Here is a 25,104-nt window from a genome sequence, read left to right on the forward strand (position 1 = left end):
AAAAAAAAAAAAGAATGTGGACATTCCCTGGTGGTCTCGTTGTTAGGAAATTTTTAAGAAAATAAATGAATGGCCAGGCACAGTGGCTCACGCCTGTAATCCCAGCACTTTGGGAGGCCGAGGCAGGTGGATCACGAGGTCAAGACATCGAGACCATCCTGGCCAACATGGTGAAACCCCGTCTCTACTAAAAATACAAAAATTAGCCAGGTGTGGTGGTGGGTGCCTGTAATCCCAGCTACTCAGGAGGCTGAGGCAGGAGAATCACTTGAACCCGGGAGGCAGAGGTTGCAGTGAGCCGCGATCATGCCATTCTACTCCAGCCTGGCGACAGAGCAAGATTGTCTCAAAAAAAAAGAAAAGAAAAGGTGGTGACCATTGCTACCTGTCTGCTAATTCCTAAATCCCAGGCCTGCTACTTCCTGGCAGTGTGACCTCGGGCAAGTGCCTCTGCTGCTCTGTGCCTTGGTTTCCCCATCTGTAAAACGGGTCATGGCGTCTACCTATCCAGTTGCTAGGAGACAGGTTTTTACAGCTGCAGCTCTCAGGAACTGTGCCTGGCACTTAGGTGACAGATGTCAGCTAATGATACTGCCACAGCTAAACTGACTGCTGGCGTTCGTGGAACCCTGGACGAACCTGGTTCTGAATTTCAGCCTTGCCACCAACTAGGGGAAACGGCACCAGCCTCATGGGTTTAAAACAGCATCAAATACTCAAGTGGGGCTGGGCGTGGCGGCTCACGCCTCTAATCCCTGCACTTTGGGAGGTCGAGGCGGGTGGATCACTTGAGGTCGGGAGTCTGAGACCAGCCTGGCCAACATAATGAAACCTCATCTCTGCTAAAAATACAAAAATGATCTGGGTGTGGTGGTACATGCCTGTATTCCCTCCCAGCTACTTGGGAGGCTGAGGCAGGAGAATTGCTGGAACCCAAGAGGCAGAAGTTGCAGTGAGCTGAGATGCTACCACTGCACTCCAGCCTGGGTGACAGAACCAGACTCCATCTTTAAAAGACAAAAAAACTTGACTGTGTGCAGTGGCTCATGCCTGTAATCCCAGCACTTTGGGAGGCCGAGGCGGGTGGATCACTTGAGGTCAGGAGTTTGAGACCAGCTTGGTCAACGTGGTGAAACCCCGTCTGTACTAAAAAATATAAAAGTTGGCCACGCGTGGTGGCGCGTGCCTGTGATCCCAGCTACTGGGACGGCTGAGGCCAGAAAGTCACTTCAGCTTGGGAGGCGTAGGTTGCAGTGAGCAGAGATGACGGCACCTGCTCTCCAGCCTGGGCGACAGACTCCGTCTCCAAAAGAAAAAAATACAAGGTAGAATCATGAGGTCTTTGTCCTTCTGTGGCTGGTATATGTCACCTAACATACACTCCGGGTTCATCCATGTTGTCGAAAACGGGAGAATGTTCTTGTTTAAGGGTGTGTGACATTCCGTTTACGTATGTATCTTTTCATCCACTAGCGGACGTGTCAGTTTTCCACGTCTGAGCCATGATGGACGATGGCACGGTGAACGTGGGAGACCGCACGCCTCTTCCCTGTTCTCCTGGGTGTATACGCCCAGAAGTGGGATTGCTCTGTTAACATTTTTAGGAACCTCCGTACTGTTTTCCAAGCTATTGCACCATTTAATGTTCGTGTGGGAACTAGAATTGAGGCGATTGTGACTGAGGGGCTAGCGGCTCCTAGTCATGCCTACAGTACCCTCTTGGGTACCGATACGTCCAGGCGAAGGCAGGGTGGACACAGGGGCCGTCATCCAGGCATGATAGCATCTGCTACGTTGCTTCAGAGCCTCGGAAGCCACCCCGGTCTTGCCTCGATAGGTCAGTTCCTCTCCTCTGACATGTTGCCAGGACTGCTCACGTTAAACCCCATCCTGCCAGAGATCACATGTCTATTCCTCTCTGACATAGGCTGCGGGGTAAGACCCTTGTTGATGAGCAGTGGGAGAATTTCTGCTCCGTGCTTGGCACCCACCCCCACCTGCAGCAGCTGGACCTGGGCAGCAGCATGCTGACCGAACGGGCCATGAAGACCTTGTGTGCCAAGCTGAGGCCTCCCGCCTGCAAGATACAGACCCTGAGGTAAGGGTGCCCCACCCCTGGGAGAGATTCCCTTCCGGTGATGCTGTCCCCCAGCTCCCGAGTGAAGGCCCATCTGGAGGGCGAAGTGCCGTGAAAGGTGTGGGAAGCAAGTTCCCAAAAGCACTGAGACCGTGTGATGTTACCGAAGCAGCTTCCTTGATGCTGGCTTTGGAAGGATTAAGCTCCCTGACGCAGGGATTGTTAATACCATTTAATAGGCTGTTCCCAGTAGCTGGCCAGTCTCAGGCACTCGGGCAATTGTTGCTTTAAAATGAAATACAATTAATTAGAAATCTGCAAGTTAGAATGGGAGAAGGGGCCAGGCATGATGGCTACCGCCTGGCATCCCAGCATGTCGGGAGGTGGAAGCAGGTGAATCACAAGGTCAAGAGTTCGAGACCAGCCTGGCCAACATGGTGAAACCCCACCTCTACTAAAAATATAAAAATTAGCCTGGCATGGTCGTGGGTGCCTGTTATCCCAGCTACTCAGGAGGCTGAGGCAGGAGAATCACTTGAACCCGGGAGGCGGAGGTTGCAGTGAGCCGAGATCGCACCACTGCACTCCAGCCTGGGCAATAGAGGGAGACTCCATCTCAAAGAAAAGGGAGAAGGATGAGAAGAAAAATGAGGATACAACTAGACGTCACCGGTATCTAATGTACCTCCCTTTCCCCATCTCCTGCAGGCTGAGAAACGCACAGATGACCCACGGTCTGCGGCATCTCTGGAGAACCCTCATCACCGACCGTAACCTGAGATCCCTCAACTTGGGAAGCACCCACCTGAAGGAAGAGGACGTCAGGATGGCGTGTGAAGCCTTAAAACACCCCAGATGTATGTTGGAGTCTTTGAGGTACGTTTTGCCTTTTGCTTCTCCAGGTTTACTTGTTTTTGAAATGAGGGAAAGTGGCGCAAATTTAAGCGTTGTAGAGATAAAGAACTTCTGGTAATGCGTGCTGGTGGGTGTTGGTTGCAGGGGCTTTTAACTCCACTGGATTGTACAACTAAATAGTTAAAATAGTCCATTTGAGTTTGAAAATATGTTATCGCAATAAAAAAAAGCTCAAAGTTTCACAGTGTATCCTTTTGGAGACAGAGTCTCACTCTGTTGCCCAGGCTGGAGCACAGTGGCACAGTCTCGACTCACTGCAACCTCCGCTTCCCAGGTTAAAGCGATCCTCCTGCCTCAGCCTCCAGAGTAGCTGGGATTACAGGCACCCACCACCGTGCCCAGCGAATTTTTTTGTATTTTTTAGTAGAAATGTGGTTTTGCCATGTTGGCCAGGCTGGTCTCAAACCCCTGACCTCGTGATCCATCCGCCTCAGCCTCCCAAAGTGCTGGGCTTAGAGGCATGAGCCACTGCACCCGGCCTGTAAAAATGTTTTTATGCAGAGGCAAGGTATCACTTGGTTGCCCAGTCTGGTCTTGAACTCCTGGACTCAGGTGATCCTCTCTCCTCTGCCTTCCAGAGTACTGAGATTATAGGCGTGAGCCACCATACCTGGTGAGATTTTAATTGTATAATGATCAAATGTGCCTTTCTGGACCTGGTGTGGTGGCTGATGCCTGTAATCCCAGCACTTTGGGAGGCTAAGGCAGGCAGATCACCTGAGGTCAGGAGTTCAAGACCAGCCTGGCCAACCTGGTGAAACTCCAACTCTACTAAAAAGACCAAAGTTGGCCAGGTGTGATAGGCACCTGTCATCTCAGCTACTTGGGAGGCTGAATCAGGAGAATCTCTTGAAGCCAGGAGGCAGAGGTTGCAGTGAACCGAGACCATGCCACTGCACTCCAGCCTTGGCAAGAAGAGTGAAACTCTGTTGCAAAGAAAGAAAAAGTGCCCGTGTGGTAGTTCCTCCCGGTGGTTAATCTCACATACAGCAGCTTAATATCAAAACGGGGAAGCAGAGCCTGGCACGGTATGTGCGCGTTATTCTGTGTCAGTCAATCACATCTAGATTTGTGAGTCACACACATGGCCCTCCCCCACCGCACAGCTCCTACTCCCCGTCTCTGTATAACCTTGTCGTTTTGTCAATGCTCTTCAAGTGAAATCAGCCCTTAAGCTCCACCCACGCAGTCATGTGCTACACATTTTGTTCCTTTCTGTTGGTGACAGCTATTCGATGCTGTAGAGCACCACGGTTTAACGACTCAGCTAACCAACCACTCACTCGTGTGACTGCTCGCTCACGTGTCCACCGACTCGCGTGTCCACCGACTCGCGTGTCCACCGACTCGCGTGTCCACCGACTCGCGTGTCCACCGACTCGCGTGTCCACCGACTCGCGTGCCCACCCACCGACTCGCGTGCCCACCCACCGACTCGCGTGCCCACCCACCGACTCGCGTGCCCACCCACCGACTCGCGTGCCCACCCACCGACTCGCGTGCCCACCCACCGACTCAGGTACCCACCCACCCACTCACATGACCACCGACTCACTCAGGTAACCACTCACATAACCACTCAGTATCCACTCGCTCGCATATCCACTCACGTGTCCACTCACTCACGTGTCCACTCACTCACGTGTCCACTCACTCACGTGTCCACTCACTCACGTGTCCACTCACTCACGTGTCCACTCACTCACGTGTCCACTCACTCACGTGTCCACTCACTCACGTATCCACTCACGTATGCACTCACGTATCCACTCGCCCACTCAGGTGACCGCTCGCCCACTCAGGTGACCACTCAGGTGACTGCTCGCTCGCTCACTCAGGTGACCGCTCGCCCACTCAGGTGACCGCTCGCCCACTCAGGTGACCGCTCACGTGACCACTCAGGTGACCACTCACTCACTCACGTAACCACTCACCTAACCATGGAGGGACACTTGGGTTGGTTGGTTCCAGTCTGGGGCTCGTAATGCAGTTTGTAAGTCCTGGGAAGCTCGTCTGTTCATTAGCTTGGTCTGAAGATACTACTCTTTAAATGTGTGTAGTTTTTTTTTTTCTTTTGAGACTGAATCTCACTCAGTTGCCCAGGCTGAAGTGCAGTGGTACAATCTTGGCACGTTGCAACCTCCACCTCCTGGATTCGAGCAATTCTCCTGCCCCAGCCTCCCAGGTAGCTGGGATTACAGGTGCCCACCACCACACCTGTCTAATTTCTGTATTTTTAGTAGAAATGGGGTTTTGCCATGTTGGCCAGGCTGGTCTTGAACCTCTGACTTCCAGTGATCTGCTCGCCGCACCCTCCCAAACACAGCATTCTGAGACAGACGAGCACAACCCCTGCTTTGAGCTTTGTTAGTGGCACATAAACTAACATCGAAGAAGAAGAATTGGCTTTGCACCGTACGTGTTTTGCCTGGCAGCCAGGAACCGCACTTAAAAAAGCAATACAGGGAAGTTGTCCAAAGCACGGATGTTCTGTCGGGATGGAAACACCGTGCCTGATACTGTTTGGGGTTTATCTGGAAACGGACTGGAGGAAGCGGCAGGCTCAGTCCTCTGCTCACTCTCTGCACCACAGGTTGTGGGACTGGAGCTTTGGGTTAAAGAATAAGACAGACGTTGTCAGAAAACATAGGTGGAGGCTGTTTGGGGACAAGGAAGGAAAAGGCGTGAAGTCACTTAGGTCCAGTTTCCTGGAAGTCTGAGTTTACCTTCTCAGAGCTCACAGGGGCGGGAGTGTTGCTCTCTCCTCTCCCCTCCTGTATTCCCGGAACCTAGAACTGTTCTCTTCCCAACACCTGGCCTATATTCTAAACATTCCAAAAACACCACATTCCACATACTCCAGAAATAACATATGCCAAAGTGTGTATTGGATAGAGGGATGACGGGATGGGGAGCTCTCAGTGGGAGACTTTGGCTTTGAAAGATGGATTGGGCCACATTGTGAAGGGTTTCCTTCAGTGTCACATTGAGAAGCTGGAATTTTCTTCTATTCAGTGACTGATACTTGATTACGCATGTGGCACTACGACACGTTCCGCGGATGTGCTGATGAATGAGACGGGATTCCTGCTCTCGTGATGCTCACAGGCCAGCACAGGGAGATCAGAACGAGACAGAATGCTGTGTGTGTACACGCGGCAGGAGCCTGCCAGGCTTGGAGAGCTCTAACAGTTCTGCCTACAACTCGACACAGGCCAGACACAGTGGTTCTCGCCTGTAATCCCAGCACTTGCGGAGGCTGAGGCAGGTGGATCACGAGGTCAAGAGATCGAGACCATCCCGGTCAACATGGTGAAACCCCGTCTCTACTAAAAATACAAAAAATTAGCTGGGCATGGTGGTGCGTGCCTGTAGTCCCAGCTACTCAGGAGGCTGAGGCCAGGGCATCGTCTGAACCCAGGAGGCGGAGGTTGCGGTGAGCTGAGACTGCGATGCTGCGCTCCAGCCTGGGCCACAGAGCAAAACTCTGTCTCAAAAAAAGATAGAGCTGCTCCGTTTATCTCTGCGCCAGCGAGGCACTGGTCTAAGTGTTGCTCGGCTATTCTAATATTCTGACCCTCACAACCACCACTGAGATTGGTAGTGCTGTCTTCCTCATTTCCAGGGGGTAAACTGAGTCACAGAGCTGCTAAACTACTTGCTTAATAGGAAATTAAGTGATGCGTTGGACTTGGGTGGACGTGGCGGCTCGTGGGGCAGCTGTGCATGCATCTTTGGTAAATACTGCCGGTCATCGCGGAAGCTCATGCCTTTCAGCAAATGCTTGAGTGCCCGCTGTATACCGGGCACTGTTGCCACAGCTGCCAAGGGGAACGTAGAGAACAAGGCCACCAGGCCTCCGCCTTCGTGGAGATGACATTCTAGGAAGGAAGGCAGGCAGGAAACCAGCACTCGCATAGTATGTGAAATGTTGGCTGGAGGCCAGGCACAGGGGCTTAGGCCTGTAATCCCAGCACTTTGGGAGGCCAGGGTGGGTGGATCACCAAGGTCAGGAGTTCAAGACCAGCCTGGCCAACATGGTGAAACTCCCCTGCCTCTAGTAAAACTGCGAGACAATAGCCGGGCATGGTGGCGGGTGCCTGTAACCCCAGCTCCTAAGGAGGCTGAGTCAGGAGAATGGCTTGAACCTGGGAGGCGGAGGTTGCAGTGAGCTGAGACCACATCACTGCACTCCAGCCTGGGTGACAGCAAGACGCTGTCTCAAAAAAGAGAAATGTTGGCTCGGGCACATTGCTGTGAATGCTGACTAGAGGAGAACGGTGGAGGGAGGCGGGGTAGGTGAAGGTCTGCCTTACCGGAAAGGCAACCTTCAAAAGACGTGAAAACCTGAGGAAGCGGGGAGGGGGATGATGAGATGGAAGGAACAGCAACTTCTCAGACCGGAGAGGAGCAGACAGTCCCAGGGCCAGGAGAAGGGCCGGCGGGGCTGGCACGTGCCGAGTGGAGGGGAAATGGGCTGCGGTGGGGAAATGGGCTGCGGTGGGGAAATGGGCTGCGGTGGGGAAATGGGCTGCGGTGGGGAAATGGGCTGCGGTGGGGAAATGGGCTGCGGTGGGGAAATGGGCTGCGGTGGGGAAATGGGCTGCGGTGGGGAAATGGGCTGCGGTGGGGAAATGGGCTGCGGTGGGGAAATGGGCTGCGGTGGGGAAATGGGCTGCGGTGGGGAAATGGGCTGCGGTGGGGAAATGGGCTGCGGTGGGGAAATGGGCTGCGGTGGGGAAATGGGCTGCGGTGGGGAAATGGGCTGCGGTGGGGAAATGGGCTGCGGTGGGGAAATGGGCTGCGGTGGGGAAATGGGCTGCGGTGGGGAAATGGGCTGCGGTGGGGAAATGGGCTGCGGTGGGGAAATGGGCTGCGGTGGGGAAATGGGCTGCGGTGGGGAAATGGGCTGCGGTGGGGAAATGGGCTGCGGTGGGGAAATGGGCTGCGGTGGGTGCGAGCCGCGGTTGCCTCTTGCTGCTGTTCTCTGCAGGCTGGATCGCTGTGGACTGACCCTCACCTGTTACCTGAAGATCTCGCAGATCCTTACCACCTCCCCCAGCCTGAGCTCCCTGAGCCTGGCAGGAAATGAGGTGACGGACGACGGAGTGAAGGTTCTCGGTGAGGTCTTCAAGGTCGCCCAGTGCGCCCTGCAGAAGCTCACGTGAGTTCCACCCCGTTTCCACCAGGATTACCTTCACTTAGCTTCTCCAGGTCACGGGGAGAGGGGAATGGGCAGGTGCACGACTCAGGGGTGAGGAGGGAAGTTGGGACCTCCCGAGACTGCCCGGGTGTCAGGGTTTGAGAATAACCTGATACACAGCTGTCCTTGCCATGAAATTCCAAATGGATATAAAAGGTGGTGCTGGAATCAGCCAGGTGGAAATTACAGTGACCTTCCCTCCTGACAAAGCTCTTGGGCGTGAGGCTTACACAGCGGGTTGGTGAATGCTTGGCCTCACAACTGAAGAGATACATCCGCTCAGTCACTCAGAGAGCATGGGTGGGGGTCAGGCTCCCCTCTGCCTCGTACGGTCCAGGCCAGAGCTTATGCATTCTGGGCTTCTGGGCACAGAGAGGCTCACAAAAGGAGGAGAAGGGTCTAAGCAGAGCATCAGGCAAAATCCAATTCTTCCCTCCCTGTGGAGATGGGGATGCCAAGAGCAGGGATGAACCCTGCATGTGTTATTCTAGCACAAGTGTCTCCAAGTAGAAACACTTGGGGTGGCAGCTCTGCACCCCAACATCTCATGGTCCAAAGGATACCATCTTTTTTCTTTTTTCTTTTTTTTTTTTTTTTTTTTTTTTTTTTTTTTTTTTTTTTTTTGAGAAGTCTTCCTGTCACCAGGGCTGGAGTGCAGTGAGTGATGTGATCTCGGCTCACCGCAACCTCCACCTCCTGGGTTCAAGCGATTCTCCTGCCTCAGCCTCCCAAGTAGCTGGGACTGTGCCTGCCACCATGCCCAGCTAACTTCTTTATTTTTAGTAGAGACGGGGTTTCACCATGTTGGCCAGGATGGTCTCGATCTCTTGACCTTGCGATCCGCCACCTCAGCCTCCCAAAGTTCTGGGACTACAGGTGTGAACCACTGCATCTGGCCCAAAGGATATCACTTGTTTACTGATAAATGGTCTAGAAGGGGAGGAGGGCCAGGTGCCATGGCTGATGCCTGTAATTTTTAGTAGAGACAGGGTTTCACCGTGTTGGCCAGGATGGTCTCGATCTCTTGACCTCGCGATCCGCCGCCTCGGCCTCCCAAAGTTCTGGGACTACAGGTTCGTGGCTCATGCTGTACTTCGGGAGGCTGAGGCGGGAGAATCACTTCAACCCAGGTGGCGGAAGCTGCAGTGAGGTGAGATTGTGCCATTGCACTTCAGCCTCGGCAACAAGAGCAAAACTCCATCTCAAAAAAAAAAAAAAAAAAAAAAGGCAGGGGGGCTGGTGGGGAGGAGGAAGCACCAGCAACAGTTACAGGAACCACTGTTCAACCCTTACTGAGCTGTGCCAAGCCCAGCACTGAAACTCCTCCAAGACTTCCTCGCTGAGTTCTCAAAACAGGTCTGCGGAGGAGGTGCTGTTGATAATCCGATTGACAGATGCTTCGGAAAGGCTGCATCACTCGTCCACATTGGTGATGCCGGGAGTCAAGGCTGGGGCTGATTCCGCTGAGCCATCTGGCATTGCAGCCACCATCCACGTGTGGCCAGCCAAATCTAAATTACATGGAAAAGTCAGTTTCCCCATCACACCAGACCCGTTCAAGAGCTCATAGCCACGTGGGGCTGGCAGCTGCCATTCTGGACGGCGCAGCTCTAGGTGACCTTTAATTTGACCTGGAGGGCAGTGCTGGTGTCAGTGAGACATCCAGGCTCACGGTGACGGGCTGTGGCCCCTTCACAGCCTGAGCGCAGAAAGGGGTGTTCAAGTTCTTGTTATAGCAGAACACCCGTCACTCACGTAGCAGACGGTCAGGAGTCACTTCAGTGCTACGTAAAGAGCTGCTCAGATGGCCAGGCGTCGTGGCTCACGCCTGTTATCCCAGCACTTTGAGAGGCCGAGGTGGGCAGATCACCTGAGGTCAGGAGTTCAAGACCAGCCTGGCCAGTGTGCTGAAACCCTGTCTCTACTAAAAGTACAAAAGACTTAGCTGGGTGTGCTGGCATGCGCCTGTAGTCCCAGCTACCTGAGAGGCTGAGTCAGGAGAATTGCTTGAACCTAGGAGGTGGAGGTTGTGGTGAGCGGAGATGGAGCCATTGTATTCCAGCCTGGGCAACGAGCGAAACTCTGCCTTTTAAAAAAAGAAAAAAAGTTGTTTTACTTTTGAAAAAGCAGATGATCTAGTTTATGTCTAAGGCTTATGATGTCTTAAATGTACTTTTTTTTGGCGGTGGTCTTGCTCTCTGTTCACCCAGGCTGGGGTTCAGTGGCACAGTCACAGCTGACTGCAGTCTCTACCTCCCAGTCTCAGGGGGATCCTCCTGCCTCAGCTTCCCCTGCAGCTGGGACTACATGCATGCACCACCATGCCCAGCTAATTTTTTCTTCTTAGAGACAGGGTCTCAAACTCCTGGGCTCAAGCAATGGTCTTGCCTCAGCCTCTCAAAGTCCTGGGATTACAAGCATAAGCCATGGTGCCCAGCCTAAGTGTACTTTTAAATTAGAAAAATCGGTCGGGCACAGTGTCTCATGCCTGTAATGCCAACACTGGAGGCTGAGGCAGGTGGATCAGTTGAGGTCAGGAGTTCAAGACCAGCCTGGCCAACATCGTGAAACCCTGTCTTTACTAAAAATACAACCATTAGCCAAGCGTAGTGGTGCATGCCTATGATCCCAGCTGCTCGGGAGGCTGAGGCAAGAGAATCACTTGAACCTGTGAGGCAGAGGTTGCAGTGAGCCAAGATCATGCCACTGCACTCCAGCCTGGGCAACAGAGTGAGACTCCATCTCGAAATAAATAAATTGGAAAAGTCACTCATTTCGGCAAAGCCTTACCTCATAGCCACATGGGGGCCGGAAGTGGCCGAGTAGGGAGCACACCCATGCTGCCTGTCCATTTCCCATCATGATTGGCAGATCTCGTCACCCACGATAACTATGGTATTTTGGGGCCTGATGCATTGGAGTTGAGTTTGCGAGTTAAAGGCCGAGCCAATGTGACGTGGTCATATGTCTGCACGGACATGCCAGCAGTGGGGGTGACACCTCTTTCCCTCCCTTGCAAAGGAGGGACAGAGGGAACTTGAACACACCTCATCCCATTCTCTGGGGTTCTCTTTTTGCAGACTGCAGGACTGCGGCATCACAGCCACCGGCTGCCACAGTCTGGCCTCAGCCCTCGTCACCAGCCACAGCTTGACACACCTGTGCCTTTCCAACAACCACCTGGGGAATGAAGGTGTGAGTCTGCTGTGTCGATCCTTGAGGCTTCCCCACTGTGGTCTGCAGAGGCTGATGTGAGTCTGGCTTGCTCCCCTGGGGGACTTCCTAGCTTTCTGACACAGTGTGGTCCAGCTCTCAAAGCAGAAAGCGGGGGTGGGAGCGTGGACCCCGTCACGTGAGGCGACCTGGCATGTGCTGAATCCTGTCCCCATTCACGGCTCCTAGATCGCATCCTTTCTTGGAAAGTTCTGTGTCTGCCTTTGTGTTATCTTACAGTGGGAAGTCATCTGTTCAGACGGTGAGTTCTCATAGTTTGAGGTCGTCATGTTCTGCAAAGTCACCCTTGAGCACTGAACCAGCCCACACGGAGCCATTGCCCAGGGAGGGTAGAGGGTTAGGTTCCTGCCGGCCTCCAGTCACGTTTTCAACCAGCGATGAAGACTCTTTCGTGCTTCCATTCAGTGGCTCACTTTAGTACCCACCGTCGATTCATTAACATTGAGCACGTGAGCAACGGCACGTGACCCGTGCCTGACAAAGCCCCTCTCACACGAGTGATGGACCTTCAAGCCTCCCCACCTCCCCAGCACTTCAGCATTACATCAGGAGGTCATTTTAAACAACAAAACTGTGACCCTGCCGGTGGCTCACAACTGTAATCTCAGCACTTAGGGAGGCCAAGGAGGGCGGATCACAAGGTCAGGAGTTTGAGACTAGCCTGGCCAACATGGTGAAACCCCATCTCTGCTAAAAATACAAAAAGATAGTTGGGTGTGGTGGTGTGCACCTGTGATCCCAGCTGCTTGGGAGGCTGAGGCAGGAAAATCACTTGAACCCAGAAGGTGGAAGTGACAGCTGAGATTGTGCCACTGCACTCCAGCCTGGACGACAGAGTGAACCTTTGTCACAAAACAAAATTGTCACACAAAAAATCAGCTGGGCACAGTGGCTCGTGCCTGTTATCCCAGCACTTTGGGAGCCGGGTGTGGTGGTGTGCACCTGTAACCCCAACTATTCGGGAGGTTGAGGCAGGAGGATCGATTGAACCTGGCAGGTGGAGGCTGCGGTGACCCAAGGTTGGCCCATTGCACTCCAGCCTGAGCAACAGAGTGAGACTCCATCTCGAAAATAAAAAAAAAAAAAAATTTCAACAAACACGGCACTAAGACCTCAGAAAGGACACTTGCTGACAGTGGAGAGCTGAAAGCAGTTTTGGCAAGTGGGAAAATTCACAAAGACAGAATCGGTGAATAACGAGGATTGATTGTATTGATTTACTGTGTGTATTAGTTGCTAGTGATACAGAGACAAAACACGGATCTGGTCTCATTTTTAATTTTTCCATAAGTTACTGGGGTGCAGGTCATATTTTGTTATATAAGTAAGTTGTCTTTTGTTTTTTGAGATAGTAGGAGTTCAGTGGTGCGATCTCGGCTCACTGCAACCTGCGCCTCCCCTCCAGGGTTAAAGTGATTGGCCTGCCTCAGCCTCCCGAGTAGCTGAGATTACAGGCTTGTACCACCACACCCGGTTAATTTTGTATTTTTAGTAGAGATGGAGTTTTTCTATCTTGTCCAGGCTGGTCTTGAACTCCTGATGGGTGATCTGCCCACCTCGGCCTCCCAAAGTGCTGGAATTAGGTATGAACCACCGTGCCTGACCAGGTTACATGAGTAAATTCTCTAGTGGTGATTTGTGATATTGCGGTGCACCCGTCACTCAAGCAGTGTCTTGAGTTGTCTTTTATCCCTCACCCCCCTCCCACTCTTCCCCCCCAAATCCCCAAAGCCCATCGTGTCATATTTAGGCATTTGCAACCTCATAGCTTAGCTCCCATTTACCGGCGAGAACATACAACATTTGGTTTTCCACTCCTGAGTTACTTAGAAAAATAGTCTCCAGTCTCATCCAGGTCACTGCAAATGCTGCTAATTCATTCCTTTTTATGGTTGCGTAGTATTCCGTTGTATATGCATACCACAGTCTCTTTATCTACTCGTTGATGGGCATTTGGGTTGGTTCCACGATTTTGCAATTGTGAATTGTGCTGCTATAAACATGAGGATGGAAATATCTTTTTCAAATACTGACTTTTCCTCGGGGTAGATACCCAGTAGTGAGATTGCTGGATCAGATGGTACTTTTAGTTAGTTAAGGAGTCTCCACACTGTTTCCCATGGCAGCTGTACTGGTTGACCTTCCCGCCAGCAGTGTAGAAGTGTTCCCTGTCCGTTTCCATGCCAACATCTATTTGATTTTTTTCGATTATGACCATTCTTGCAGGAGTAAAGGGAAGTCACATTGTGGTTTTAATTTGCATTTCCCTAATGATTAGTGATGTTGAGCGTTTTTTTGTGTGTGTTTGCTGGCCATTCGTATATCTTCTTTTGAGAATTGTCTATTCATGCCCTTAGCCCACTTTTCGATGGGACTGTTTTTTTTCTTACTGATTTGAGTTCGTTGTAGATGCTGCATATTAGCCCTCTGTCAGATTTGTAGTCTGTGAAGATGCTCTCCCACTCTGTGGGCTGTCTGTTTGCTCTGCTGACTGTCCTTTTGCCGTGCAAAAGCGCTTTAGTTCAATTAGGTCCCAGATATTTATCTTTGTTTTTATTGCATTTGCTTTTGAGTTCTTGGTCATAAACCCCTTGCCTAAGCCAATGTCTCTAAGGGTTTGTCCAATGTTATCTCCTAGAATCATTATAGTTTCAAGTCTTAGGTTTAGGTTTAAGTCTTTTTTGGGCGGGGCTGGGGGCGGGGGATGGAGTTTCTTTCTTGTCGCCCAGGCTGGAGTGCAATGGTACGATGTTGGCTCACTGCAAACTCTGCCTCCTGGGTTCAAGTGATTCTCCTGCCTCAGCCTCCCTAGTAGCTGGAATTACAGGTGCCTGCCACCACGCCCAGCTAATTTTTGTATTTTTAGTAGAAATGGAGTTTCACTGTGTAGGCCTGGCTGATCTCAAACTCCTGACTTCAACTGACTCTCACCCGCCTTGAACTCTCCCAAAGTGCTGGGATTATACGCATGAGCCACCATGCCCAGCCAGGTTTAAGTCTTTAATCCATCTTGAGTTAATTTTCGTATAAGGTGAGAGATGATGCCATTTCATTCTCCTGCCTGTGGCTAGCCAGTTATCCCAGCACCATCTGTGGAAAAGGGTGTTGTTTCCCCACTTTGCTTCTGTTTGCTTTGCCAAAGATCAGTTGGCTGTGTAAGTATTTGGGTTTATGTTTGGGTTCTCCCTTCTGTTTCACTGATGTCTGTGCCTATTTTTGTACCAGTACCATGCTCCTTGGTGACTATGGCTTTATAGTATAGTTGGAAATCAGGCAAGGTGATGCCTCTAGATTTGTCGTTTTTGCTTAGTCTTGCTTTGGCTGTGCAGGCTTGCTTTTTTTTTGCTTCCATTTGAATTTTAGAATTGTTTTTTTCTAACTTGGTGAAGAATGATGGTGGTGTTTTGATGGGACTGCATTGAATTTGTAGAAATTTTTTCAGTACGGTCATTCTCACAACATTCTCCCCATCCATCCATGAGCGTGGGATGCGTTTCCATTGGTTTGTTTGTGATTTCTTTCAGCGGTTGTTTCGTGGTTTTCCTTGTAGAGGTCTTTCACCGCCTTGGTTAGGTATGTTCCTAGGTTTTTGTTCTGTTTTCTTTTTACACAGGTTGTAAAGGGGTTGAGTTCTTGATTTGATTCTCTGCTTGGTCACTGTTGGTGTATAAAAGAGCTATTGATTTGGGTTCATTAATCTTGTATCTGGAAACTTTGTTGAATTCTTCCCTCAGTTCTAGGGGCTTTCCGGAGGAGTCCTTAGGGTTTCCAAGGTAAACAATGACATAGTCAGCAAACAGTGACAAGTTTGACTTCTTCTCTACCGATTTGGGTGCCCTTTCTTTCTTTCTCTTGTCTGATGGCTCTGGCTAGGACTTCCAGTACCGTGTTGAAGGGGAATGCTGAGAGTGAGCATCCTTGTCTTGTTCCCGTTCTCAGAGGGAATGCTTTTAACTTTTCCCCATTCAGTATTATTTTGGCTGTGGGTTTCTCATAGATGGCTTTTGTTACATTAAGGTATGACCCTGGTATGCTGACTTTGCTCAGAGTTTTAATCATTAAGTGATGCTGGATTCTGTCAAATGCTTTCTCTGCCTCTACTGAAATGATCGTGTGATTTTTTCTTGTTTTTAATTCTACTTATGCGGTGTATCACATTCATTGACTTGCAGATATCAAACCATCCCTGCATTCCTGGTATGACATCTACTTGATAAGGGTGGCTTATCTTTTTGATTTGTTGGATTCAGTTAACTAGTATTTTGTTAAGAACTTTAGCATCTGTGTTCATTAACAATATTGGTCTGTAGTTTTCTTTTTTGATTGAATCCTTTCCTGGTTTTCATATTAGGGTGATACTGGCTTCATAGAAGGAATTAGGGAAAAAGGAACCCTACCTATCTTGTGTAGTAGTGTCAAAAGGATTGGTACCAATTCTTGTATGAATGGTAGAGTTCTCCTGGTAATCCATCTAGTCCTAGACTCTTTGTTGGTAATTTTTAAATTACCATTTCAGGGTCCGGTGTGGTGGCTCATGCCTGTAATCCCAGCACTTTGGGAGGCCGAGGCGGGTGGATCACGAGGTCAAGAGATCGAGACCATCCTGGTCAACATGGTGAAACCCCGTCTCTACTAAAAATACAAAAAAATTAGCTGGGCATGGTGGTGCGTGCCTGTAATCCCAGCTACTCAGGAGGCTGAGGCAGGAGAATTGCCTGAACCTAGGAGGCGGAGGTTGCAGTGAGCCGAGATCGCGCCATTGCACTCCAGCCTGGGTAACAAGAGCGAAACTCCATCTCAAAAAAAAAAAAAAAAAAAAAAATTAGCATTTCAGTCTTACTGCTTGTTACTAGTCTGTTCAGGATACCTAGTTCCACTAGGAGGGTTGTATCTTTCCAGGAATTCATCCATCTCTTCTAGTTTCTCTAGTTTATGTGCATAAAGTTGTTCATAGCAGCCTTGAATGATCTTTAGTGTTTCACTGGTATCCATTGTAATGTCTCCTGTTTGTTTCTTCGTGAGGTTATTTAGGTTTTTTCACTTCTCTTCTTCGTTAATCTTGCCAACGGTCTATCAGTTCTATTTCTCTTTTCAAAGAACCAGCTTTTCGTTGCATTTATCTTTAGTAATTTTGTTTGTTTCAGTTTCATTTGGTTCTGCTCTGATCTTGGTTATTTTCTTTCTTCTGCTGGGATGGGTTTGGTTGTTGTTGTTTCTCTAGTTCCTTGAGGTGTGACCTTAGAGTGCTTGTTTGTGCTCTTCCACTCTTTTTGATGTAGGTGTTCAGGGCCAGGAACCTGCCCCTTCATCACTGCCTTTGCTGTATCCCAGAGGTTTTGATAGGTCGTGTCATTCTTGTTGTTCAGTTGGAAGAATTTAATTTCCATCTTGGTTTCATTTTTGACCCAATGCTTACTCAGGAGCAGGTTATTCAATGTCCATGTATTCGCATGGTTTTGAAGGTTCCTTTTGGAGTGGATTTCCAGTTTTATTTCGCTGTGGTCTGAGAGTGCTTGATATAATTTCGGTTTTCTTAAATTTATTGAAGCTTATTCTATGGCCTATCATGTAGGGTCCAGCCCTGCAGGTCCTGTGAGACCCTCTCTACAGGTGTGGAGACGAGAAACTGTAGAAATAAGACACACAACGCAAAGAGAAAACAGAGTTTGGGCCCAGGGGTCCACTGCCAGCCAAAGCGTGGCCGTGGCCCAAGCACCTGGACACTGACTTTTATCGAGTACACAGCAGGGGTCAGGGTAGGGCAAGGCACTGGTGATCAGTGTTAGGGTGAAGTAAATCACGTGTCTTGGAGACAGGGGCCCAGGACTTTCAAGTAGCTGAGGAGAGGAGAAAATGTGTAAGCACTTTTTGCATACTTGTCAAAAGTATCAAGGACATTAAGATTTACGTTACTATTACTAAATTCCTCTAAGAAAAAGGAACCAGATGCAGAAGTGGAACGTGAAAGTATACGTGGAACATGACCACTGAAGCACAGCACCACGCAGAGAGCATTAAGCCCCAGGATGTCTGCAGGCCTCCCTGACGGCCATCAAGCCTTACCACAAGAGTGTGGAGGAGCGGAGTTTTCTCCTGCCTCCAAGAAGGAGACGTCTCGGACATCTTGAACATCTCCTTCCCTAGCTGGCTAAACAGCAGGCACTTTCCCAGTGCTGGCACTGCCGCACAGCTGAGTACCCTCCGGCAGCCCTTATGCAGGTGTGACAGAGGGCTTAGAGCATTTTGCCTTCGGGTCTGCTCCTTCCCAATGCCACTTCAGTTCCACATTTGATGACCTGAGAATCATTAGTAAGATTAAAAGGTTATATTGAGTATATAGATATTTATGATTATACATAACTACATGATTATATATAGGAATAACTGTGTGCTTATATTTCTAATTCTTTTTTTTTTTTTTGAGACGGAGTTTCACTCTTGTTACCCAGGCTGGAGTGCAATGGTGCGATCTCTGCTCACCGCAACCTCCGCCTCCTGGGTTCAGGCAATTCTCCTGCCTCAGCCTCCCGAGTAGCTGGGATTACAGGCACGCGCCACCATGCCCAGCTAATTTTTTGTATTTTTAGTAGAGAAGGGGTTTCACCATGTTGACCAGGATGGTCTCGATCTCTTGACCTCGTGATCCACCCGCCTCGGCCTCCCAAAGTGCTGGGATTACAGGCGTGAGCCACCGCGCCCGGCCAGTTCAGTACTCATATGGGAACAGGCTGAGGCTTCAGGCCCTTGCCTCGGCACTTGCAGGGTTTCCCTCCCACACACTATCACACAGTCTGTCTTAGAGAAAGTTCCATGTGCTGTTGATTAGAATGCGTTTTCTGCGGTTGCTGGATGAAATGTTGTGTATTTATCTGTTAAATCCTTTTGTTCCACGGTGTAGTTTAAATTCGTTTGTTTCTTTGTTGCCTTTCCTGACTTGATGAGCTGTTTACTGCTGTTACTGGAGTTTTGAAGTCTCCCTTTGTCTTTCTCACTTCTTAGGTCTATTAGTAACTGTTTTATAAATTTAGGACTTCCGATGTTAGGCACATATATGTTTAGAATTGATAGAATTCCTTTTGGACAAGGCCTTTTACCATGATATAATATCCCTCTTTGTCTCTTTTAATGGCTCTTGCTCTAAAGTTTGTTTTATTAGATCTAAGAATAGCTACCCCTCCTCACTTTTGGTGTCCATTTCCATGAAATGCATTTTTCCACCCCTTTACTTTATGTCCGTCTTTAAGTTTTAGGTGAGTCTCCTGAAGGCAGCAGATGGTTGGTGGGTGAGTTCTTATCCATTCTGGATTCTGTAAGTGGAGCATTCAGGCCATTAACATTCAATGTTAGTATTGAAATGTGAGGTACTGTTGCCTTCACCATGCTGTTTGTTGCCTGTGTATTTTTGTTTTGTTTTGGTTTTGCTTTCTAACTTGTATTTTTGTCTTATAGGTCCTGTGTGACTTAGGGTTTAAAGAGGTTCTGTTTTGATGTATGTTCAGGATTTCTTTCAAGATTTAGAGCTGCTTTTAGTGGCGGCTTGGTAATGGCAAATTCTCTCAGCATTTGTCTGTCTGAAAAAGATTGTATCTTTCCTTCATATGTGATGGTTAGTTTCGCTGGGTACAAAATTCTTGGCTGATGATGATTTGTTCAAGGAGGCTGAAGATAGGGCCCCAATCCCTTCTAGCTTGTAGGGTTTCTGTTGAGAAACACGTTGTTAATCTGGTAGGTTTTCCTGTTTAGGTTACCTGGTGCTTCTGTCTCACAACTCTTAAGATTCTCTCCTTCATCTTAACTTTGGATAACCTGATGACGTCGTGCCTAGGTAAAGATCTTTTTGTGACTAATTTCCCAAGTGTTCTTTGCGCTTCTTGTTTTTGAATGTCTAGGTCTCTAGAAAGGCCAGGGAAGTTTTCCTCAATTCTGCACCCAAATACGTTTTCCAAGCTTTTAGAATTCTCAAGAATACCAGTTTCTTAGGTTTGCATTTAACATAATCTCAGACTTCTTGGAGGCTTTGTTCATATGTTCTTGTTTCTTTGTCTTTGGGGTGGGTGGGTGTGGGGGAGGGTTTGTGGCTGGGGAGCCCTCTCCTGCCCTGCTCATGCCTGACTAGCTACCTACTATAACAAAATCACAGGGGTCCTTCCAAGGCAAGGTCAGAGAAAGGAAGAGGTGCAGTCATGGAGGTCACCGGACATGAAAAAGCAAGTACACGGATCCTCCTGGAGTCTCCAGAAAGGAGCAGCCTTGCTGGTTCTTTAGCCCCGGGAGGCCTGTGTTAGACTTCTGGCCTGCAGAACTGTCAGATAACGAATGTGTGTTTTAAGCAACGAAATGTGTGGCCATTTGTTATCGCACTCACAGGAAACTAATACGTTGAGTACGAAGGAAAATTAAAGAAGTCAGAGGACCTTGAACCACACCCAGCCCATGCCTTTTGCCGGTCACAGGGCCGGGGACCTGCGGTCTCCTGTTCATGAAAGCCTGGTGACCCCCTGCAGCCGAGCACAGTGGCTCACACCTGTCATCCCAGCATTTTGGGAGGCCAACGGGGTCAGATCACCTGAGGTCAGGAGTTCGAGACCAGCCTGGTCAACATGATGAAACCCTGTCTCTACTAAAAATATAAAAATTAGCCAGGCATGGCAGTGTGTGCCTGTAATCCCAGCTACTCAGAAGGTTGAGGCAGGAGAATCTCTCATGCCCAGGAGTCAGAGGCTGCAGTGAACTGCCACATGGTAAGAAGGCATTAAGTGCTTGCCACTGTGTTCCAGCCTGGGTGACAGATCAAGACTCCCTCTCAAAAAAAAAAAAAGTAGAAAAAATAAAATGCAAATTTGACCCTCTTCTCCACAGAAGCAGATTGGAGCCGGGAGGAAAGCAGCAGGTGACTTGAGGTCATGCTGGGGAACAAGGGTCACCATCTTCTTTCCTGTGTGTGTGTCCCACAGGCTGAATCACTGCAACCTGGACATAGCTGGCTGTGGCTTTCTCGCACTTACGCTTCTGGGCAATGCACGGCTGAGGCACCTGAGCCTCAGCATGAACCCCTTGGAAGACAGCGGTGTGAAGCTTCTGTGTGAGGTCATGGGAGAACCATCTTGTCATCTCCAGGACCTGGAGTGAGTTTCCCATGGGGGTTCCATATGGGGTCTGGGGTTCCTGAAAGGTGAAAAGAGAGGAGCAGGCAGACTGGATGCAAAAACTGCTCTCAGGGTGAACCGACACTGATCTCTCCAAAGGTGTTCCTAGGTAAGCCGAGGTGTTGCCACCACGGTGAGTGTGGGAAGGGCCCATGAGCCTCATGGGAGGAACTGTGAGTTCTGAGTCAGCCTTGAACTCTAACCTCTGTCCATTCCTCAGAGGAGGGCATCTTGTCCTGAGCTCATCTTCAGCTGTTTTCCTGTCTGTAGAGAAGGGAGAGTTCTTGTCTCTTAATCTCATTCTCTCTGGGGCTCAAATTTCTTCACCCTTGGTTGAGATGAGGAATAGCCTATCATTAAACACAGTACAGAAAGTAGAATATCTCAGCAGAAATCAATCTTCAGCCTCACAACCCTGCCGCCATCCTAGTTGTTTTGATGTCTTCTGCGTTTCTTTTGTCCTAGATGCAAACATGCATTTGATGTTTTACAAAGAAAGGATCGTAGTAAGTCAGTACTTAATACAACTTAATGCATTGTTTTCTGGAGTGTTGCTCTGTCACCCAGGCTGGAGTGCAGTGGCATGATCTCGGCTCACTGCAACCGCCGCCTCCCAGGTTCAAGGGATTTTCCTGCCTCAGCCTCCTGAGTAGCTGGGATTATAGGCATGCATCACCACGCTCAGGTAATTTTTTGAGTTTTTAGTAGAGATGGGGTTTCACCGTGTTGGCCAGGCTGGTCTTGAACTCCCGACCTCACATGATGCACTTGCTTTGTCCTCTCAGAGTGCTGGGCTTACAGGTGTGAGCCACCGTGCCCGGCCAAGCACTTAATGCATTCTTTTTTTTTTTTTTTTTTTTTTTTTTTTTGACGGAGTTTCGCTCTTGTTACCCAGGCTGGAGTGCAATGGCGCGATCTCGGCTCACCGCAACCTCCGCCTCCTGGGTTCAGGCAATTCTCCTGCCTCAGCCTCCCGAGTAGCTGGGATTACAGGCACGCGCCACCACGCCCAGCTAATTTTTTGTATTTTTAGTAGAGACGGGGTTTCACCATGTTGACCAGGATGGTCTCGATCTCCTGACCTCATGATCCACCCGCCTCAGCCTCCCAAAGTGCTGGGATTACAGGCTTGAGCCACCGCCCGGCCGCACTTAATGCATTCTTACCGCGTGGCAGAGGAGCACTACATGTTTTGTGTATCTACTGTCATGTCGCCTCACCACCCCCCATCATATCCAGCGGAGAACTAGAACTCCCAAGACACCAAAACTCTGGCGTTGGTCTCACATTCTGTCTTCGAGGACACCTCAGTTATTATAAGTGAAGCACATGGTGCGGTATTCCATTGAATGGCGTATCCTAACTTTAAGTGTTCTAAACCTGGACACTAGATATAAGTGTTTTCCTCCTGAGCATAAATGATTCCATCGTAAACCTTCGTGTACTTGGTAGCATTTGCTCATGAATTACAAAGGTAGAATTAATGGGCAAGTAGGATATTATTTTGAGATCTCTCCCTTCCCAAAAAGAAAAGGACTTGGGCATGGATTCGGTTCACAAACATCTGAGTGCCCCCTGTATTAATTCCGAGGGCCCCCCGTATTAATTTCGAGGGCCCCCCATATTCCGAGGGCCCCCCGTATTCCAAGTACCCCCCCCGGTATTAATTCCGAGTGCCCCCCCCGGTATTAATGCCGAGTGCCCCCCCCGGATTAATTCCGAGTGCCCCCCCGGTATTAATTCCGAGGGCCCCCCATATTCCGAGTGCCCCCCCGTATGAATTCCGAGTGCCCCCCCGTATGAATTCCGAGTGCCCCCCCAGATTAATTCCGAGTGCCCCCCGGCATTAATTCCGAATGCCCCCCAGTATTCCAAGTGCCCCCCAGTATTCCTCTATTTGTTTTAATTATCGTTTGAAGCCCTACTTCTGCATGGTGTAGAATCTTAGCCAATTAGAGACAAAGTTTGTCCTGGTTGTTTTTTTTGTTTTGTTTTTTGAAACAGATTGTTGCTCTTGTCCAGGCTGGAGTCCAATGGTGCAATCTCCGCTCACTGCAACCTCCACCTCCCGGGGTCAATCTCCTGCCTTCTCCTGCCTCAGCCTTCTGAGTAGGTGGAATTACAGGCACACACCACCACGCCAGACTAATATTTTCCGTTTTAGTAGAGACAGGGTTTCCCCATGTTGGTCAGGCTGGTCTCAAACTCCTGATCTGAGGTGATCCACCTGCCTTGGCCTCCCAGAGTGCTGGGCTGGGATTACAGGCGTGAGCCACCGCGACTGGCCTGCATGCCTCTTGATTCTTGACCGGATGGCTCCAGGGCATGGACTCTCCCAGCCCTGGTAGTCTCATCCTCTGCCCTTAGACTCCCAGGCTGAAGACAGGAGACTTGGAGGCCGTTTCAGTCATTTCCCTTGCGATAAACCAGCTGTTGTTTTGGGGGCCGCCCGCCCCATCTTCCCCATTTTTTCTAGGAATAAAAGCACAATACTTCCCTTCTGGATCGCAGATCTATCAGCGTTTCAGTGACTTCCATCCCCTTCTCTGTCCCTCTCTGGGCTTTGTCAGAGGCTTTCCCCCTTGTACTCCTTCCTGCGTTTCTCTCCTTCTCCCCCATGGAGAATCTTCACCTCATCTCCAAGTGGGAAGCTGTGCTCATTTCTTTTAAAGATACAGCCAGGTGTGGTGGCAGGTACCTGTAATCCCAGCTACTCAGGATGCTGAGGCAGAAGAATCGCTTGAACCCAGGATCCACCGGGTGTGGTGGTTCACTCCTGTAATCACAGCACTTTGGGAGGCAGAGATAGGCAGATCACCTGAGGTCAGGAGTTTGAGACCAGCTTGAGCAACGTGGAGAAACCCTGTCTCTACTGAAAATACAAAATTAGCTGGGTGTGGTGGCAGACACCTGTAGTCTCAGCTACTCGGGAGGCTGAGGCAGGAGAAATGCTGGAACCCGGGAGGTGGAGGTTGTGGTGAGCTGAGATCGCATCACTGCACTCCAGCCTGGGTGACAGAGCCAGACACTGTCTCAAAAAAATAAAGGTACCTTCAATCACAGCTGGCACTTTCCCTGCCCTCTGTCACGGCTCTCTTGAGCCAGGAGATACCACACAGTCTAAGCCCTTGACAGGAACGGACAGAAAAGTCCCCCGTCAGGAAGCAATAAAGATTCCTCGGTCAGTGCTGCTGAACAATCTCCCACTGTCCATGGTCCCTGAGAGACGCTGACTCGCTCTGTCTCCCACTGTCCCCAAGAGATGCTGACTCACTGTCTCCCACTGTCCATGGTACCCGAGAGACGCTGACTCACTCTGTCTCCTCCTGTCCATGGTCCCCTAGAGACGCTGACTCGCTCTGTCTCCCACTGTCCCTGAGAGATGCTGACTCGCTCTGTCTCCCACTGTCCACGGTCCCCGAGAGACGCTGACTCGCTCTGCCTCCCAGTGTCCCTGAGATGCTGACTCGCTCTGCCTCCCAGTGTCCCTGAGATGCTGACTCGCTCTGTCTCCCACTGTCCCCGAGAGACGCTGACTCACTGTCTCCCACTGTCCCCGAGAGACGCTGACTCACTGTCTCCCACTGTCCCCGAGACACGCTGACTCACTGTCTCCCACTGTCCGCGAGAGACGCTGACTCGCTCTGTCTCCCACTGTCCCCGAGAGACGCTGACCTGCTCTGTCTCCCACTGTCCCCGAGACGCTGACCCGCTCTGTCTCCCACTGTCCCCGAGAGACGCTGACCTGCTCTGTCTCCCACTGTGCATGGTCCCCGAGAGACGCTGACTCGCTCTGTCTCCCACTGTCCATGGTCCCCGAGAGACGCTGACTCGCTCTGTCTCCCACTGTGTACGGTCCCCGAGAGATGCTGACTCGCTCTGTCTGTCCCCCACTGTCCCCGAGAGAAGCCGTCTCACTCTGTCTCCCACCTCTGCAGGCTGGTCAGCTGCCGTCTCACTGCTGAGTGCTGTGAGAGTCTGTCCTACGTGATGGCGAGGAGCAGATACCTGAGGAGCCTGGATCTCTCGGACAATGCCGTGGGTGACGTCGGGGTCACTGCGCTGTGTGAGGGGCTGAAGCAAAGGAAATGTGTTCTAAGGAGACTGGGGTAACTTCCTGGGGTGTCTCTGAGGGCCAGGCTGGGAGGAGGTGGGGTACCCCAGTGCGAGGTTGTCTGAATGAGGATGTGGGTGGATGGCAGTCCTTGTAGCACCACAGCTCTGGGTATAAGTTACAGCTGGGCTCCCGCAGTGTGAGTGGCTGCCTGTAACCTCAGCTACTCTGGAGGCTGAGGCAGGAGAATCACTTGAACCCGGGAGGTGGAGGTTGCTGTGAGCCAAGATTGTACCACTGCACTCCAGCCTGAGTAACAGAGTGACACTCTGTCTCAAAAAAACAAAAACAAAAAAGGCCGGGCGCGGTGGCTCAAGCCTGTAATCCCAGCACTTTGGGAGGCCGAGGCGGGTGGATCACGAGGTCAAGAGATCGAGACCATCCTGGTCAACATGGTGAAACCCCGTCTCTACTA

At 50.3% G+C, this 25,104-nt stretch overlaps 1 protein-coding gene across 1 annotated transcript in view; it reads left to right on the top strand.

The window, feature by feature from the left end:
• NLRP5 (NLR family pyrin domain containing 5) overlaps window positions 1-25,104 on the top strand; it is a 34,160-nt gene that overhangs the window by 4,005 nt on the left and 5,051 nt on the right. The window contains exons 3-8 of the mRNA XM_035284398.3: window positions 1,928-2,098; window positions 2,786-2,953; window positions 7,986-8,156; window positions 11,276-11,446; window positions 20,384-20,554; window positions 24,514-24,684. Coding sequence (XP_035140289.3) covers window positions 1,928-2,098; window positions 2,786-2,953; window positions 7,986-8,156; window positions 11,276-11,446; window positions 20,384-20,554; window positions 24,514-24,684 — 1,023 coding nt within the window. The remainder of the gene's footprint in view (window positions 1-1,927; window positions 2,099-2,785; window positions 2,954-7,985; window positions 8,157-11,275; window positions 11,447-20,383; window positions 20,555-24,513; window positions 24,685-25,104) is intronic.

This window comes from Callithrix jacchus, chromosome 22 (genome assembly GCF_049354715.1).
Source record: "Callithrix jacchus isolate 240 chromosome 22, calJac240_pri, whole genome shotgun sequence".
NCBI lineage: Eukaryota > Metazoa > Chordata > Mammalia > Primates > Cebidae > Callithrix > Callithrix jacchus.